At 39.6% G+C, this 18568-nt stretch overlaps 1 protein-coding gene across 4 annotated transcripts in view; it reads right to left on the bottom strand.

Moving 5' to 3' along the window:
* Positions 1 to 18568, bottom strand: part of PPARG (peroxisome proliferator activated receptor gamma) — a 175747-nt gene that overhangs the window by 38525 nt on the left and 118654 nt on the right. For all 4 annotated transcript variants that reach the window (XM_067755500.1, XM_067755501.1, XM_067755498.1 and 1 more), the window contains 2 exons: positions 11714 to 11941; positions 10148 to 10317 (listed from right to left, as the gene is read on the bottom strand). In XM_067755500.1, coding sequence (XP_067611601.1) covers positions 10148 to 10317; positions 11714 to 11933 — 390 coding nt within the window. In that variant the 5' untranslated portion in view covers positions 11934 to 11941. The remainder of the gene's footprint in view (positions 1 to 10147; positions 10318 to 11713; positions 11942 to 18568) is intronic.

The raw sequence follows: 18568 nt of genomic DNA, 5'->3' as shown, positions 1-18568 counted from the left end.
TGCTGCTTGGCTAGCTGACAGGTCCCAGAGTACTCACCTATTTGGCATGGTTGGAGAGGAAGGCTTTTTAATAAGAGAACTATGTTTTTTAAGCTTAACCCTTATAATGTAATTTTTTGTTTTGACTCCTATGACGTCTTTCAAAGTGTATCACATTCTTTTTATAATGATTCCAATGCTGAAGGATAATCATTCTGTATATCATTTACGTACTGACTATGCACCTAAAATCTTGAACTAAATATATACAGACTCCAGCACAATCCTGGAATTTACTTTTACCTTTCTTTTAAGACTAAGTTCATGATAACCAACCATTTTCTTGCAATTTGACTCTTTCAAGAAATCTAGAGAGGAAGATACAAGGCTCTCAGTGTTTCTTCTGTAAAATTATTTCTTGACTTGAAGAATGAAGCAGGCTTCTCAAAAGTTTCTTCATATTGCCAATAAAGAAACACTCTCTAACAACACTCTTTTATTGTGTCAGCGTCCATAAAATGATGTGCAATTCCAACAGCTCACAGTTCTGATTACCATGAAGTCTGTGAACTGGTGTGATGGAGATGCATCAGTCAGCATTTCAGAAAATGGTTTTGTGTATATTTTTATTATAAAGTCTTCATATTTGCTTGTGAGAACGTAATGCCTGTTTTTTGTTTTTTCTGCTTTAAAAAAAACTTCTCCAACCTATCCTTCATTGTTTTACAAGTAACAAAACTTCAGGTGCAATGAGACCTAAGAGCGGTATTGTTAAGTTTATAATGAGATTAAACGCCCTGTGTTGGACCTGCATTCAGCTTTATCATGAAATGGTATGGCCCATGGGGGCTGAATCAACGAGCTGCCACTGGCACATGGGAATATACTAAAAACTCTTTCTGAGGTAGGATACAAAAAATACATAGAAATACAAAAACAGGGCTTCCCCAGTGGCGCGGTGGTTGAGAGTCCACCTGCCAATGTGGGGGACATGGGTTCGTGCCCCGGTCCGGGAGGATCCCACATGCCGCGGAGCGGCTGGGCCCGTGAGCCATGGCCGCTGAGCCTGCGTGTCCGGAGCCTGTGCTCCGCAGCAGGAGAGGTCACAGCAGTGAGAGGCCCGTGTACCGCAAAAAAAAACCCCAAAAACAAAAAAACAAAACCAGATTATACTGTATTGTATGGTAGATTGTGCTTCCTTATGCCTTTAGCTAAGTCTATGGTTCTAAAATGATCTTTCACTAAAGGCATAAAAATATGATGAAAACCGACTAGAGAAAAAAATAAGTGTCCAAATTGTAAGCAATAAATGCCAGCTGTGAAAGCTGTAGAACTTATTAGTCTTTCAGTAGCTACAGGTTATACATTGCCTACATCTGTAATGTTAACAACCAAATACTCCATCACTGTTTCCCTGTAATCCAAACCCAATCTTTTTATTCCTATCTGAATTTTGGCAAGGATCACCAACATAAACCTGTTCCACTGGCACTGTAAAGCTGTTTAAAAAGACCTACTGACAGTTATCTTAAGGATTATAACTATTTTTTGCAATCCATAAATTAGTTTTCAGGTTTGTGGTCAACTGTATTTTAATTATGGGTATAGCCCACATTCTACTGAAATGACAAATGTTAAATTGCCAAACCACCTTTCAGAACATACATACAGGTGAGTCTAACACATGTGTGAATTTCATTTTCACTGAGTATTGTTGATGAACTGAGGTGATATCTTTGATTACTGACAGCCACTGGTCTAATTTAGCTGCATTCAGAGTGTGGCAGCAATTTTGTTTAACTCCATAGTAGCAAAGAATGAGTCAGTATGTCTTCAGCTTCATTCCTTGTAACAGTGGTTCTCAAACTTTTTGGTCTCCATACCCCTTTACTCTATTTTTTGTTTTTTTTTTTTTTGCGGTACGCGGGCCTCTCACTGTTGTAGCCTCTCCCGTTGCGGAGCACAGGCTCCAGAAGCGCAGGCTCAGCAGCCATGGCTCACGGGCCCAGCCGCTCCGCAGCATGTGGGATCCTCCCGGACCGGGGCACGAACCCGTGTCCCCTGCATCAGCAGGCAGACTCTCAACCACTGCGCCACCAGGAAAGCCCACACCCCTTTACTCTTGTACAAACTGTTGAGGTTTCCAAAGAGCTTTTGTTTAGGTGGGCTATACCTATTAGCATTGATCAGACTAGAAATAAAACCTGAGAAATTACTATGCACAAGAACACACAAGCCACATTCCATCAGGCATCAGAACTATGCTAACATTCCATGTCATGTAGTTTCTGGAACACTCCACTTACAGTCCTGAGAGAATGAAAAAGGTAAATAACAACTTATTATTATCATGAAAATAGCGTCAACCTCATGGGTGTCTTGAAAGGGTCTTAGGGACCCCATTCCCAGATCACAATTTGAGAACTGATGACTTATACTTGGAGAAGCCAAATTACATTATTCCTCTAACGTTTTTCTTGTTCTTATCTTTAAAATGACCAGATGTCTATTTTCCCTTCCAAGGATAGCATAACCTTCCTTGCATTTTAGTCTAGGAAGTCTGTAATCCATATTTTGGATGGTTTCCAAGTTACTGCAGGTTACTATACTATACTGTTAATTTTTTTCTACTGCTTTTCTTTATTTGTTTATATCTGGTACGTGAAGGACTCCCCTAGATTCGTCAGGTCTTAAGTGTTCATTCTCCATTTTTGCCTTAGAACATTTCTGTTTGTAACTCGAGGGCACTTGGGTTTTCTCCTCCCTGTTTTCTTTTTGCTACTTTTCTTCTTTGCTTTCTTTTATCTTCTAAGTTTTTATGCCCTCAGAACTTAGCTACTTACAATATTTGTCTTCCAGTTTTTAGCTGTTCTCAGAAATGTTACAACTCTCTACAGGCAGAAGCAAGAAGAACAACAATCCTGCAGCCTGTGGAACAAAAACCACATTCACAGAAAGACAGACAAGATGAAAAGGCAGAGGGCTATGTACCAGATGAAGGAACAAGATAAAACCCCAGAAAAACAGCTAAGTGAAGTGGAGATAGGCAACCTTCCAGAAAATGAATTCAGAATAATGATAGTGAAGATGATCCAGGACCTCAGAAAAGAATGGAGGCAAAGATCGAGAAGATGCAGGAAATGTTTAACAAAGACCTAGAAGAATTAAAGAACAAACAAACAGAGATGAACAATACAATAACTGAAATGAAAAATACACTAGAAGGAATCAATAGCAGAATAACTGAGGCAGAAGAACGGATAAGTGACCTGGAAGACAGAATGGTGGAATTCACTGCTGTGGAACAGAATAAAGAAAAAAGAATGAAAAGAAATGAAGATAGCCTAAGAGACCTCTGGGACAACATTAAACGCAACAACATTCGCATTATAGGGGTCCCAGAAGGAGAAGAGAGAGAGAAAGGACCAGAGAAAATATGTGAAGAGATTATAGTCGAAAACTTCCCTAACATGGGAAAGGAAATAGCCACCCAAGTCCAGGAAGCACAGAGAGTCCCATACAGGATAAACCCAAGGAGAAACACGCCGAGACACATAGTAATAATATTGGCAAAAATTAAAGACAAAGAAAAATTACTGAAAGCAACAAGGGAAAAACGACAAATAAAATACAAGGGAACTCCCACAAGGTTAACAGCTGATTTCTCAGCAGAAATGCTACAAGCCAGAAGGGAGTGGCATGAAAAACGTAAAGTGATGAAAGGAAAGAACCTACAATCAAGATTACTCTACCCGGCAAGGATCGCATTCCGATTCGATGGAGAAATCAAAAGCTTTACAGAGAAGCAAAAGCTAAGAGAATTCAGCACCACCAAACCAGCTCTACAACAAATGCTAAAGGAACTTCTCTAAGTGGGAAACACAAGGGAAGAAAAGGACCTACAAAAACAAACCCAAAACAATTAAGAAAATGGTCATAGGAACATACATATCAATAATTACCTTAAACATGAATGGATTAAATGCTCCAACCAAAAGACACAGGCTTGCTGAATGGATACAAAAACAAGAGACCCACTTCAGACCTAGGGATACATACAGGCTGAAAGTGAAGGGGTGGAAAAACGTATTCCATGCAAATGGAAATCAAAAGAAAGCTGGAGCAGAAATACTCATATCAGATAAAATAGACTTGAAAATAAAGAATGTTACAAGAGACAAGGAAGGACACTACCTAATGACCAAGGGATCAATCCAAGAAGAAGATATAACAATTATAATATAGGAGCACCTCAATACATAAGGCAACTGCTAACAGCTATAAAAGAGGAAATCGACAGTAACACAATAGTGGGGGACTTTAACACCTCACTTACACCAATGGACGGATCATCCAAAATGAAAATAAATAAGGAAACAGAAGCTTTAAATGACACAATAGACCAGATAGATGTAATTGATATTTATAGGACATTCCATCCAGAAACAGCAGATTACACCTCTCAAGTGTGCACGAAACCTTCTCCAGGATAGATCACATCTTGGGTCACAAATCAAGCCTCAGTAAATTTAAGAAAATTGAAATCATATCAAGCATCCTTTCTGACCACAACGCTATGAGATTAGAAATGAATTACAGGGAAAAAAATGTAAAAAACACAAACACATGGAAGCTAAACAATACGTTACTAAATAACGAAGAGATCGCTGAAGAAATCAAAGAGGAAATCAAAAAATACCTAGAGACAAATGACAATGAAAACACGACGATCCGAAACCTATGGGATGCAGCAAGGGCAGTTCTAAGAGGGAAGTTCATAGCTATACAAGCCTACCTCAAGAAACAAGAAAAATCTCAAATAAACAATCTAACCTTACACCTGAAGGAACTAGAGAAAGAAGAACAAACAGAACCCAAAGTTAGCAGAAGGAAAGAAACCATAAAGATCAGAGCAGAAACAAATGAAATAGAAACAAAGAAAACAATAGCAAAGATCAATAAAACTAAAAGCTGGTTCTTTGAGAAGATAAGCAAAATTGATAAACCATTAGCCAGACTCATCAAGAAAAAGAGGGAGAGGACTCAAATCATTAAAATTAGATGTGAAAAAGAAGTTACAACAGACACCACAGAAATACAAAGCATCCTAATAGACTACTACAAGCAACTCTATGCCAATAAAATGGACAACCTGGAAGAAATGGACAAATTCTTTGAAAGGTATAACCTTCCAAGACTGAACCAGGAAGAAATAGAAAATATGAAGAGACAAATCACAAGTAATGAAAATTGAAACTGTGATTAAAAATCTTCCAACAAACAAAAGTCTAGGACCAGATGGTTTCACAGGTGAATTCTACCAAACATTTACAGAAGAACTAATGCCCATCCTTCTCAAACTCTTCCAAAAAATTGTGGAGGAAGGAACACTCCCAAACTCATTCTATGAGGCCACCATCACCCTGATACCCAAATCAGACAAAGGTACTACAAAAAAAGAAAATTACAGACCAATATCACTCATGAACATAGATGCAAAAATCCTCAACAAAATACTAGCAAACAGAATCCAACAACACATTAAAAGGATCATACACCATGATCAAGTGGGATTTATCCCAGGGATGCAAGGATTCTTCAATATATGCAAATCAGTCAGTGTGATACACCATATTAACACTGAAGGAGAAAAACCATATGATCATCTCAATAGATGCAGAAAAAGCTTTTGACAAAATTCAACACCCATTCCTGCCTGCTCCATAACTCTGGAGAGTTATGATAAAAACTCTCCAGAAAGTGGGCAGAGAGGGAACCTACCTCAACATAATGAAGGCCATATATGACAAACCCACAGCAAACATCATTCTCAATGGTGAAAAACTGAAAGCATTTCCTCTAAGATCAGGAACAAGACAAGGATGTCCACTCTCACCACTATTATTCAACATAGTTTTGGAAGTCCTAGCCATGGCAATCAGAGAAGAAAAAGAAATAAAAGGAACACAAATTGGAAAAGAAAAAGTAAAACTGTCACTGTTTGCAGATGACATGATACTATACATAGAGAATCCTAAAAATGCCACCAGAAAACTACTAGAGCTAGTCAATGAATTTGGTAAAGTTGCAGGATACAAAATTAATACACAGAAGTCTCTTGCATTCATATACACTAATGATGAAAAATATGAAAGAGAAATTAAGGAAACACTCCCTTATGCGATTGCAACAAAAAGAATAAAATACCTAGGAATAAACCTACCTAGGGAGACAAAAGACCTGTATGCAGAAAACTATAAGACACTAATGAAAGAAATTAAAGATGGTACCAAGAGATGGAGAGATATACCATGTTCTTGGATTGGAAGGATCAATATTGTGAAAATGACTATACTACCCAAAGCAATCTACAGATTCAATGCATTCTCTATCAAATTACCAATGGCATTTTTTACAGAACTAGAACAAAAAATCTTAAAATTTGTATGGAGACTCAAAAGACACTGAATAGCCAAAGCAGTCTTGAGGGAAAAAAACACAGCTGGAAGAATCAGACTCCCTGACTTCAGACTATACTACAACGCTACAGTAATCAAGACAATATGGTACTGGCACAAAAACAGAAACATAGATCAATGGAACAAGATAGCCCAGAGATAAACCCACGCACCTATGGTCAACTAATCTATGACAAAGGAGGCAAGGATATACAATGGAGAAAAGACAGTCTCTTCAATAAGGGGTGCTGGGAAAACTGGATAGCTACATGTAAAAGAATGAAATCAGAACACTCCCTAACACCATACACAAAAAGAAACTCAAAATGAATTCAAGACCTAAATGTAAGACCGGACACTATAAAACTCTTAGAGGAAAACATAGGAAGAACACTCTTTGACATAAATCACAGCAAGATCTTTTTTGATCCACCTCATAGAGTAATGGAAATAAAACCAAAAATAAACAAATGGGACCTAATGAAACTTAAAAGCTTTTGCACAGCAAAGGAAACCATAAACAAGACGAAAAGACAACCCTCAGAATGGGAGAAAATATTTGCAAACGAATCAACAGACAGAGGATTAATCTCCCAAATATATTAACAGCTCACGCAGCTCAATAGTAAAGAAACAAACAACCCAATCCAAAAATAGGCAGAAGACCTAAATAGACATTTCTCCAAAGAAGACATACAGATGGCCAAGAAGAACATGAAAAGCTTCTCAACATCACTAATTATTAGAGAAATGCAAATCAAAACTACAATGAGGTATCACCTCACACCAGTTAGAATGGGCATCATCAGAAAATCTACAAACAACAAATGCTGGAGAGGGTGTGGAGAAAAGGGAACCCTCTTGCACTGTTGGTGGGAATGTAAATTGATACAGCCACTATGGAGAACAGTATGGAGGTTCCTTAAAAATCTACAAATAGAATTGCCATATGATCCAGCAATCCCACTACTGGGCATATACCCAGAGAAAACCATAATTCAAAAAGACACATGCACCCCAATGTTCACTGCAGCACTATTTACAATAGCCAGGACATGGAAGCAACCTAAATGCCCATCGACAGATGAACGGATAAAGAAGACGTGGTACATATATACAGTGGAATATTACTCAGCCATAAAAAGGAACGAAATTGGGTCATTTTTTGAGACGTGGATGGATCTAGAGACTGTCATACAGAGTGAAGTAAGTCAGAAAGAGAAAAACAAATATCGTATATTAACGCATGTAGGTGGAACCTAGAAAAATGGTACAGATGAACCGGTTTGCAGGGCAGAAGTTGAGACACAGATGTAGAAAACAAACGTATGGACATTAAGGGGGGAAGCCCCGGGGGTTGCTGTTGTTGGTGTGATGAATTGGGCGATTGGGATTGACATGTATACACTGATGTGTATAAAACTGATGACTAATAAGAACCTACTGTATAAAAAACTAAAATTTAAAAATTTAAAAAAAAATTTCAGAAAGAAAAAAAACCACCTCTCTACAAATATCTGATGAACAGAATCACAGTGAAACTATTTGCTTAAGCCTTCTAGTTTTCTAAGTGTTTTACCAGCCCATAAAAATAATAATTTATTGTGGAAACTTAGCCAACCATACTTTTATTTATCAGCATAAATTACCAAGATGACCAAAAGTAAATGATTTCTTCGGGTATTTCTCAGAATTTAGCCACTATTTCCTCAAAATTATATAAATCTAACTCAATAAAATGACATGTTCTTACTACTCCTTGGGAAGATAATGATTTCATATAAGATCACAGATATTTTAGTTTGGTTTCAATCACAGAATGAATGGGTTTTCGTGTTTTAAACGAAAGCCATCTCTTGCCAGTAGTATTTCAAGGAGTCATTTTGGAATTTTAGAACTTAGAGATGAATAAGAAGCCCTTGGGGAGCTAATCGAACCAAGCTGTTTTACACACGAGGTGTCTGAAGGCTGAAGTGCTCATGCGATTGGTTAGGGACCTTGGGCAAGTGGCCAGGTGACCACTAGCTTGTCTCTTTCACTTTATTAAATTGCCTTTGGAGTAATAAACTATTGGACTGAAGAGGTTTTAGAGATCATCTAATTCAACACCATCATTTTATAGAACTGAAAACTTAGACAGAATATGGTTTAAAAACGATAATATGCAAAAGCATCTTGCACAATATCTGGCGCATAGTAGAAATTCAATAAATATTAACTTCCTTTTTTGGCCCATGGTCCAGTTAGGAACCCAGATATTCTAACACCTACCTAACTGCTGTCATATATCATTATTCTGAACAAAAAAGCCCAACTGACGATTGAATCTGATCTTACCTTTTATAAGCAGCATTATTTTATGAGGTAAGTATTTATGAACAATTTATTCTGAGCCCTGGAGTATATAGTAAGTACTATTCGATTACTATTTTATTCATTGAGCCTATTAGAATTAATTCTTTTAAAATACGAACTACATTTTAAAATATGAGTAGAGGGACTTCCCTGGTGGCGCAGCGGTTAAGAATCCGCCTGCCAATGCAGAGGACACAGGTTCGAGCCCTGGTCCAGGAAGATCCCACATGCCGTGGAGCAGCTAAGCCCGTGCGCCACAATGACGGAGCCTGTGCTCTAGAGCCCATGAGCCACAATTACTGAGTTTGCGTGCCACAACTACTGAAGCCTGCAAGCCTAGAGCCCTGTGCTCCGCAACAAGAGAAGCCACCGCAGTGAGAAGCCCACGCAATGCAACGAAGAGCAGCCCCCACTCACCACAACTAAAGAAAGCCCGCGCACAGCAACGAAGACACAACGCAGCCAAATTAATTAATTAATTAAATTAAAAAAATAAAAATAAAATAAAATACGAGTAGATTAACATTTTCTTAATAATAGGGCAGAATATTACTAAATGAACTTTCCAAAATACCCTTTTTCACAAAGAAAAGAGGTGAGGAGAAAGAGTACCTCCTTTCCAAAACAGTTACATCGCTTTGCCTGCTCCTAACACATAGCTCAAACTGACGCTGGAACAAGAAAGCACATAGCACTGGTTTAGGAGTCATAAGATATATGTTCTGGTCCTGGCTCTGCCACTTACTGATGGATGACCATGGGCAAGTCTCACTGATTCATGATTTCTACACCTGTAAAGTGGCCATACATAAGCTTGACTTTATAGGACCGTTCTAAGGCTCAAATGAAGATTATCTATCTATCCATCTATCTATCTATCTATCTATCTATCTATCTATCTATCTATCTATCTATCTACCTACCTACCTACCTATCTATCTATCTATCTATCGGGTCCTACATACACAGAATATTCCATGGTATAGTGAAAAACAATATAGAATATTCAGGAAATCCGGGTACCGGTCTGGGTCAGCTCATCACTGTCTTTCCATGATACCTTGAACAAGTGACTTTTTTTTTTTTTTTTTTTTACATCTGCAAAATGCAAGGTTCAGATTAGATGGTGCTGCACAGGACCAATTTGGAAAAAGGGAAGTGAGGCAAAGTAGCCTTGCTTTGAACAATTTTCTTAGGTTTTCAAGTATTATACCATTTGAAGAATGGGTTTTGCCAAAAATATTTAAAAGCTTGCCAATGTTATCTCAGTTCTTTGCCATCTGTTTGCAACAGGAAATGAAATAATAGGTACATTTTCAGCAAATTATTTCAAAAAAGAAAAAATGTTTTTTTACCTTGCATCCTTCACAAGCGTGAACTCCGTAGTGGAACCCTGAAGCTTTATCCCCACAGACACGGCATTCAATTGCCATGAGGGAGTTGGAAGGCTCTTCGTGAGGCTTATTGTACAGCTGAGTCTTTTCAGAATAGTAAGGTGGGGATGCAGGCTCCACTTTGATTGCACCTGTGTACAGAAAAACACGAGCAGGTAATTACCACGTGAAAAACAATGCCCGACAAGCAACAGGGAGGTCACTATAGTACACCTTGCTGCCATTATTTTATTATTTAAGTTAGATGCACTATGGAACGTGAAAAATACACAGGAAAAAGTAGGCTTTGTAATCACAGGCAAGTCGCAACACCTCTGAGCCCCACCTGTGAAAAAAAATGGGGTTAACTCTGTGGTTAACTTTTAACTTTGTGGTTCTATGACCGTCCAATACCTCGTAATACTAAAGCTCTAACAGGCAACATATGGTATTTCAGATCATTAAGGTTACTTTGCTACATAATGTGCTGTATTTGGCATTCGTGACAATATTAAATTATACATTTGAATTTAAATGTTGCATTTTAGAAGTGTTTTAAAACCACTCTTGAAAAGGAAACAGAAGGAACATTGTCATGAAAAGGTATGGTAAGCCCAGCTTGAAGGTACATGAAAAATAAGAGGGCAGGTTCCCATCAATGTTGAGTCAGAAAAGATGGTTTGTAAAATGATCTCTGATAGAGAGAGGCCCTATGGAAAGCAAGCACTATCTTTCCGTTGGTCAGGATCAGGCCTGTTAAATTTTCGTATCAGGCTCCAACTGAAAGCCACACATATAAATATAACCAAGTATATCATTTATCTTAAAAAAAAAAAAAACTAGAACTACAGGAAGTTCTTACTTATTGTCAAGTAATGGCTGCAGTTACATGGTGGTGGCTCTGGAAAAACAGCATATCAGCAAAGAGATAAAAATCAAGGAAAGAGCATCATAGAAATTTAATCTTGAAAAGTGCAGCTTTAGTTTTTCTCGAGTCTGATGGCTTGATGTGAACTGCGTTAATGGCGTGGGGATTTATCAATAGCCTACAACGTCAACATTTAAATTTGTGCTGAAAAATAGGTTTCACTGGAAGCTGTTCAAACTGCAGAATTAGTAAAGATGCAACAGTGATTTAGAGATAAGTTATAAAAAGTGACAAAATGTTCCTTATCTACTTACAAGTGGAAAAAAGAATTCAAAGTGTGGGGGGGATGGACTCTTAGCCTGAGATGCACCTGGCAAGGTAATCAGGCTGGAAAATGTCCCTGAGAAGGAAAGAAGAAAAGAAAGAAAGAAGGGAAGCAGGCAGGAAGGCGGGGGCGGGGGGGGAGGCGGGGGCGGAGAAAGATGATCTGGGGTGTTCACACACTACCTTCCTTTTTGGTCCATTATAAATGCCCACTATTTCATGGATCAATGGGTGAATAAATGAATGGTAAATGGCTTCACTATAGGCTTTAGTCTCCGGAGCATTTACCCCAGTGTGAATGAGATATTAGTCCAATTCTAGTCTCAGTAGTCTGAAAAGTGAAATAAACCGCCTACTTTGGTACTCTTGGAGTTTCAGGTCATACTTATAATCCGCAACCACTGGGTCAGCTCTTGGGAACGGAATGTCTTCATAGTGTGGAGCGGAAATGCTGGAGAAATCAACGGTGGTGAAGGGCTTGATGTCAAAGGAGTGGGCGTGGTCATCCATCACAGAAAGGTCCACGGAGCTGATCCCGAAGTTGGTGGGCCAGAACGGCATCTCTGTGTCCACCATGGTAATTTCTGAAATGGAGAAAAGAACAGCTACGACGTTAGTCCTGGAGGACAGTGCCATCCCGTAAAGATCCACAGAAAGGGAACAGAAAGAGTCTTGGGTCAAGTGACGTCACCTAGGTGATCATGAGGAGAGCAGAGAACACAGCCGCCTTCTTAGTGCCGTCCAGGCTGTTGAACTAATGTAGGGAAGTCACCCCTTACCTGGACGTCACAGTTGAGGACCCTCTGATAGTGTCACGTGTACGGCATACCCACATCAATGTCCTAGAAACAGCCCTGCTCTCTTCAGAGCAGGATGGCTTTCCTAAGGGTATCTGGGAATGGGCCTCTTGTTTTTTCCCAGCAAGCAGAGAGCTAAGGAATGTAGCTCTCAAAGGCTGACTCTTGCAAGAGGTTAAAGATTCCAGCTGTGGTCTTCATAAGAAAAACAAAGCGCCTTGAAAACACAAATAAGGAGACTAGGGCTGTGAATGCGCTTCAGCGGTTCCAAGAGGACGCATCAGGCACGGTTTGGGTTCACATGTCTGAATATCTACATGAATAAGTACCCAAACAACTTGAAGTTATCTGTGTTACAGTACAAACACTACACTGGTGATAGCTTAAAGGTCATACGGGGTCTCAATGACATCCAGAAAAAAGTGTGTGCTCCTAATGACAGGGGCAGCCATTGAACAAATTTCAGCTAAACCTACCTAACCCACGTCACCCCATTCACTTTGCCCATCTCCTCGGCATGCTTATTTTCTATTTCATTACCCATTTTTCTTAGTATATATTACCTTCCTATCAAAATACACCTCTCTCGTCTCAACTGCAATATCCACAAAAGTAGGTTCATCAACTATTTCTCATCATGCCTACTGCGAAGTTCTTCTGTAGACAAAGTAAAGGTGGACTGAGTTAAAGCTGGTGTATATGCTTCTGTATGAATACTGGGAAGTGAAAATAAGGATGCAAAAAACGTCTGGGTTGCAAGAAAAATTGTCTGCTCATCATTTTACTAGCTTATTTTTGTTTCACTTTTAACATATGACTTCAGTGACCGCCTGCCAACCAATGTCAGGCTTCTCAACACAGGAATCATATCCCTAGGGGTCATTTATTTTATTGAAAAGTCTCAGGGAAAATTTTAATGACAAAATAGTTATTTATGTGTAAATAAACAGAGCAAAAAATTCACGTGATTTTAAAGATATACTATGAAACTCCTAAAAAAACTTTATACTTGTAGTACATTTCATGGCCAAAAGAACGCTATTTTTAAAAAAGAATAGACTATTTTAAAAAGCAGCTTTAGGTTTACTTAAAAATTGAGCAGAGGGCTTCCCTGGTGGCGCAGTGGTTGGGCGTCCGCCTGCCGATTCAGGGGACACGGGTTCGTGCCCTGGTCCGGGAAGATCCCACATGCCACGGAGCGGCTAGGCGTGTGGGCCATGGGCACTGGGCCTGCGCGTCTGGAGCCTGTGCTCCGCAGCGGGAGAGGCCACAACAGTGAAGAGGCCCGCGTACCCCCCAAAAAAAAAAAAAAAATTGAGCAGAAACTACAAAGTTCTCATATACCCTTTTCCCTTTCTCCCTCCCCCGCAAACCCTGAAACACACAGTTTCCCCATTATTAACGTGCATTTCCCCTATTATGAACACTTGTATTAGTGTGGTATGCTTGTTGACAAAACTGATGAACCAACAGTGATACATTATGATGAACTAAAACGCACAGCTTACAGTAGAATCCATTCTTTGTGTTGTTCATTCTATGGTTTTGACAAATGCGTAATGTCAAGTATCCACCATCACAGTAGCACACAGGATGGTTTCACTGCTCCAAACACCCGCCGTGCTCTACCTATTCATCCCTCCCCTCCTCCCCCGAAAACGCTGACTTTGTTGTCCTCTTCTACTAAGGGCAATTTTTGGTGGAAAAGCAGGGGAAGCACTGACCTACATCATAAATTGAAAAGTCTTTGCGTGGCATTCAAGGCCCTCCCTGACAGTCTGCCTTACTTTTTCAGTGTCATTTTCCACTCGGGATCCCAGACCTCACCCCCGTTCTCATCAGTGCTGTGCTTGGGCGCATCACACCGTGTGCCCAGGGCAGACACTCTGCACCGTCTAGTCCGCTCATCTCTGTTCATGCTGCTTCCTGAAGTTGTTCACCCTCCTCCTGTCCCTCAGCACCACCCGTCAAAATTCCCGTCTGTCTTTTCCATGGTAGTGGGGAATCCCACAATGGTCCAAATGCTACTCTCTCCATGAAACCTTCCACGAATTCTCCAACTTAAAAACACTCTCCATTCTCCGTGTTCCCACAGCACTGAGTACCTCTCTTTCCCTCCGGTATAATTATTTGGATAAGTATCTCCGCTGTTAGATTTCCAGTTCTGGAGCAAAGGACAGGGTCTTATTATTCTGTTTTCCTTTTAGACCTTATGCATAGTTGTTGTTTACTAAACGCTTGCCAACTGAATGATCATATTTTATAGGGAAGGAAAGAACAAGTATTCATTTTTCTGTGAAAATGGAAAAAATAAAGATACTTTTTCAGTGGTTTAGTTTTGCTAAGACTTAAGCTCCCCAGAAAAGATATAATCTTCAATATCATAAATAAAATACAGTTTAAGCTGTAACTCCTCCTCTCAACAACGTATACTCAGTTTTTCTCTTCTGATAATTGCAGGAGGAAGATTAGGGTACTGTAAACTTTTTCTCTACATAGAAAGGACAAAGTGAGAAAGAAAAACCGTTTGCCTCTTCATCTCTATGAAAACAAATTATCCCAGTACACACTTTCCTTCCCCTCTTTCCCTTCTCCCTGTCCTCTTACTCTGGGACACCTTGACCTAAACAATATTACTCCACAGGGGCCATGGTTACTGGGAGGCACAGTGGTTCCCTAGACATTTTATTTTGACTTAAAGATGGGGTCCAGGGAGCCTGCTTCTAATTTTGTCTCCAGAAAACATAAGCTACTGTTTCTGCCAAGCTGTAAGTTGAGTAGGTGTTTTTCGTGACTCCATGCAATTACTCATGAAAGAACAAATGAACAAAATGCTTGCATAGACAACAGTCCTTCTCAGGGATAAGTAACAATGTCTTAACTTTCCAGCTGGGGGAGAGAAGTGCATTGCATCAGGCACATCATTAATTTCACAGCCTTTGGTGTGTTTCAAGCAGGCAGGAGTCTTGAGGCAGACACTGTGGGGAAGGACGTAGTCGTGTGCCATTTACCTCAGACCTTCACCTTGGCTTTAAACTCTACGATACTCAATGAGCAGACTTCACAACACGCCAAAGTATAATGTAGTTCAAACAAAAAGACATATCATGCAAAAATACAGCAACTTCTCTCATCTGAGAGGCATCATTATTTGGGAGTATGGAAGTGGGTCAGAAAAGATGTTAAATGATAAAAATCAAGCACTAGAACTATACAGTTTACCTTTGGGGTTCTACGTTGTCCCTTACGAAAAGAAAAGAAAAACTTCTACTAGAATGTCTGGAGAAATGCTGCACCTCCTTAATAATGACATTAGCTAATATTAATAGAACCCTAAATCTCTGCTAAGTATAACACCAAATACAATGCTTGGACTGTCTCACTGAATGCTCACAATGGCCCTATGAGGTAGGTATACTTATAAATCCCCTTAAAGAAGAGGAAACTGAGGCACAGTTACGGAAATAACTTGCCTAAAACCACCCAGCTACTAAGGAGTACAGCTGGGTTATGAACCCAGATGGTCTAAAACGCCACAGCCCGCACACGTGACTTTCTAAACTTAATACTGATTAGAAAAACAAATCTCTTCCTGATCTTCTAGTTCTATATTAAATAACAATTAATTTCGACAAAGCTTCGCTGAACACCTATGATGCGCCAGGTACAGGGGGCTGGGGATGCACTATGAAGGGTAATTCTCAAATGGAAGCTTCATTGGAGAAACATGTTAAGCTCAACAAGAGTGGGTGCAGGAAAGAGCCTTTCCTACATGTCTAAAACTTAGTAGCCCTGTTGGAAGTGACCTTAGACAGAAACTTAATCACCAATTTTTTTCAATCTCTTTTCATTTGTTTCAGTTCAAGGTCATGGTACTCATAAATATTATTCATCCAGCCCCTCCTTATTGATCTATTCAAATCACTTTGCAGTGTGAACTGACCTGTGAATTTCCTACTTCCTCTCCCGTTACAAGAGCCGATATCCAGAGACAAAAATCACTCTGAAATGTCAGAGCAGAAAGGGCGTTTTGGAGATAATCTAAGCTCCCCATCTGGCAGTTGAAGAAAACCAGGCAAAGCGATGTGCTCAGGAGCTCAGGGGAAGAGGCCGAGTCCACGAGAGTCCAGGTTCTCTGTCTCCTACCCCTAGCATCCTCCACATTGCATTACGAAGTCGTTACCATGTGTAAATACGTTGAAAAGGGGACTTTTTAATCTATACCAATTTTCACAGATCCAGACTTTTCGGTCTTAACTAACACACAGGAATGACATCAAATTTATGAAGGAAAAATGTCTCATGCAAGGAGCCATTTACTGGTTGACAAATTAGAATAAAGAAATTGGTAGTAGAATTTGTTTCTAACAAAAGTAATAAACTCCGAATTCCTCAAAAGGTTTAGGGAACAGCCTCATAAAGTGAGCATCGTATCCATCCAAGTCTTTACGTAATAAATACAGATGTATGTATTTTATTTGTTTGTTTGTTCGTTGCAGGTTGCTGTTCTGAACATTAACAACTGAAGATGGAGAGCTAGTAGCGAGTTAGAAGCCTGGGTTTGAATCCTGACCTCTTTCTTGTCAATTTTGTGATCTCTTTATCCCTAATTATCCCCATCTGTAAATAATCATACTGCCGACCTCACAGAGTTGCTGTGAAGATTCAGTTAAATTATACATGTAAAGCATCCAGCATAGGGCCAGAAAGTAAGTTCTCCATAAACGTAATTATTGGTAGTAGTGGTAACTTTTGTCACCAGAGTAACCAGAGTACTAGAATCATGTAAAAGGTAGGCTAAAAGCTCCCCAACGCTACCACTAGGGGACAGGAAAAGGAAGAAACAGCAGCAAAGTCCCATTGTTCAAAGAGGATTAAGCCTAAAACAGATGTCCTGTTTTAAAGGCCTCTGCAAAAGGAGAGTCCACGGCCTCTCTGGGTTACTCATTCCAATGCTAAATTGCTCTTCTGTAGCCAGGAAAGTCTATGTCTTGTCTGGCATTTCCCCAACTGTGTTATACATATGTTAATGATGTTCCTTTTAAAATAATTAAAAAGAAAAAAATTCTGGTGGGCAAATAAACTTAGGAAATGCTAGGTGAAGCCAGTGTAAATGGGTCTCTTGCAGGACTTCTTAGAATTATATACTAATAATCCATGAGAAAATACAAGAGAGGGGAGGGTATCGCACACAACGTTTGAGGAGTTTACCATCTGATGGAACAGAGTTTGTGAAATGATGGTCTAACCTATGTTGTTGGAGTTTGTACATTTTTCTTTCATTTTCTAAACATACAGTTATCATCCTCTGCATACTTGACCTTTACCACATGTACTTGAAAAGTTTTATTAAGTTATCCCTTAGGTTTTCTCTAACTTTAGAGTGACTAAGGGCAAGGATTTATGTTGGTTAAAACAACGAGAGAAAGGATTTCTAACTTAAACCACAGAGAAAGGAATCACTGTAAAGACTAATGCTCTTTTTACAGAGACTATCCTAAAAGCCTCCAGGCAGGAAAAAAAAAAAAAAGTCCCCTAAAAAGGGTCAGGAATCAGAATGACACTGAACTGCTCAAAAGCAGCGCCGGAAGCTAGAAAATCAACAGAGCAGTATTTTCAAAATTCAAAGAAAAAAATTATTTCCAACTTAGAATTTTATATTCAGCCAAACCATCACTCACGCGTAAGAGGAGAATAAAGACATTTTCAGAAATGTAAGACCTCAAAAAAAAGTCACCTCCCGTGTGTTTTTTCCTAGAGTTCTACACCAGAACAAAAAGGAAACATGGGATCCAGGAAGCAAAAGATTGAGGTACAGGAGAGAGGTGGAAGGAAGACCCAGGACAACAGATCCTGAGCAGAACCTGTTCGTTGAGAAAATGGATCAGAGGGTGCCGGTGGCCTCATGAGATTCCCTGAGAAACCGCAATGCCCGAGACATGCAAATGCCCACTTTGAGGGAGAGTTTGAGAATGAACTGGTGGCAGGTATGGAGAAAAGGAACAACAACAAAAGTGAGTAATTACTAATTAAAAAAAAAAAAAGAATGATTAACTCCAGAAAAACAAACAGCTATTCAGGGTCAGAAGTAAAACTGTAGGGCCTTCCCTGCTGGTCCAGTGGTAAAGAATCTGCCTTCCAATGCAGGGGACGCGAGTTTGATCCCCCAAACAAAGCCCGTGCCCCAACACGAGAGCCCGTGAGTCACAAGCTACAGAGCCCACGTACCCTGGAGCCCACGCGCGCCACAACTAGACAGAAGCCTGTGTGCTGCAATGAAGACCCGATGCACCCCTCAAAAAAAGTAAAACTGCAGTATACTGTCCGGCTCAATTGTAAGTGCACTTCCAAAATTACCGCGATGTAAACACAGACAACTAATTTCACCTAAAATTACGAATAACCACACTGTGA

The sequence above is a fragment of the Pseudorca crassidens genome, chromosome 10 (genome assembly GCF_039906515.1).
Source record: "Pseudorca crassidens isolate mPseCra1 chromosome 10, mPseCra1.hap1, whole genome shotgun sequence".
NCBI lineage: Eukaryota > Metazoa > Chordata > Mammalia > Artiodactyla > Delphinidae > Pseudorca > Pseudorca crassidens.
The sequence above is the reverse complement of the archived record's forward strand: the minus strand, read 5'-3'. Positions and strand labels throughout refer to the sequence as shown.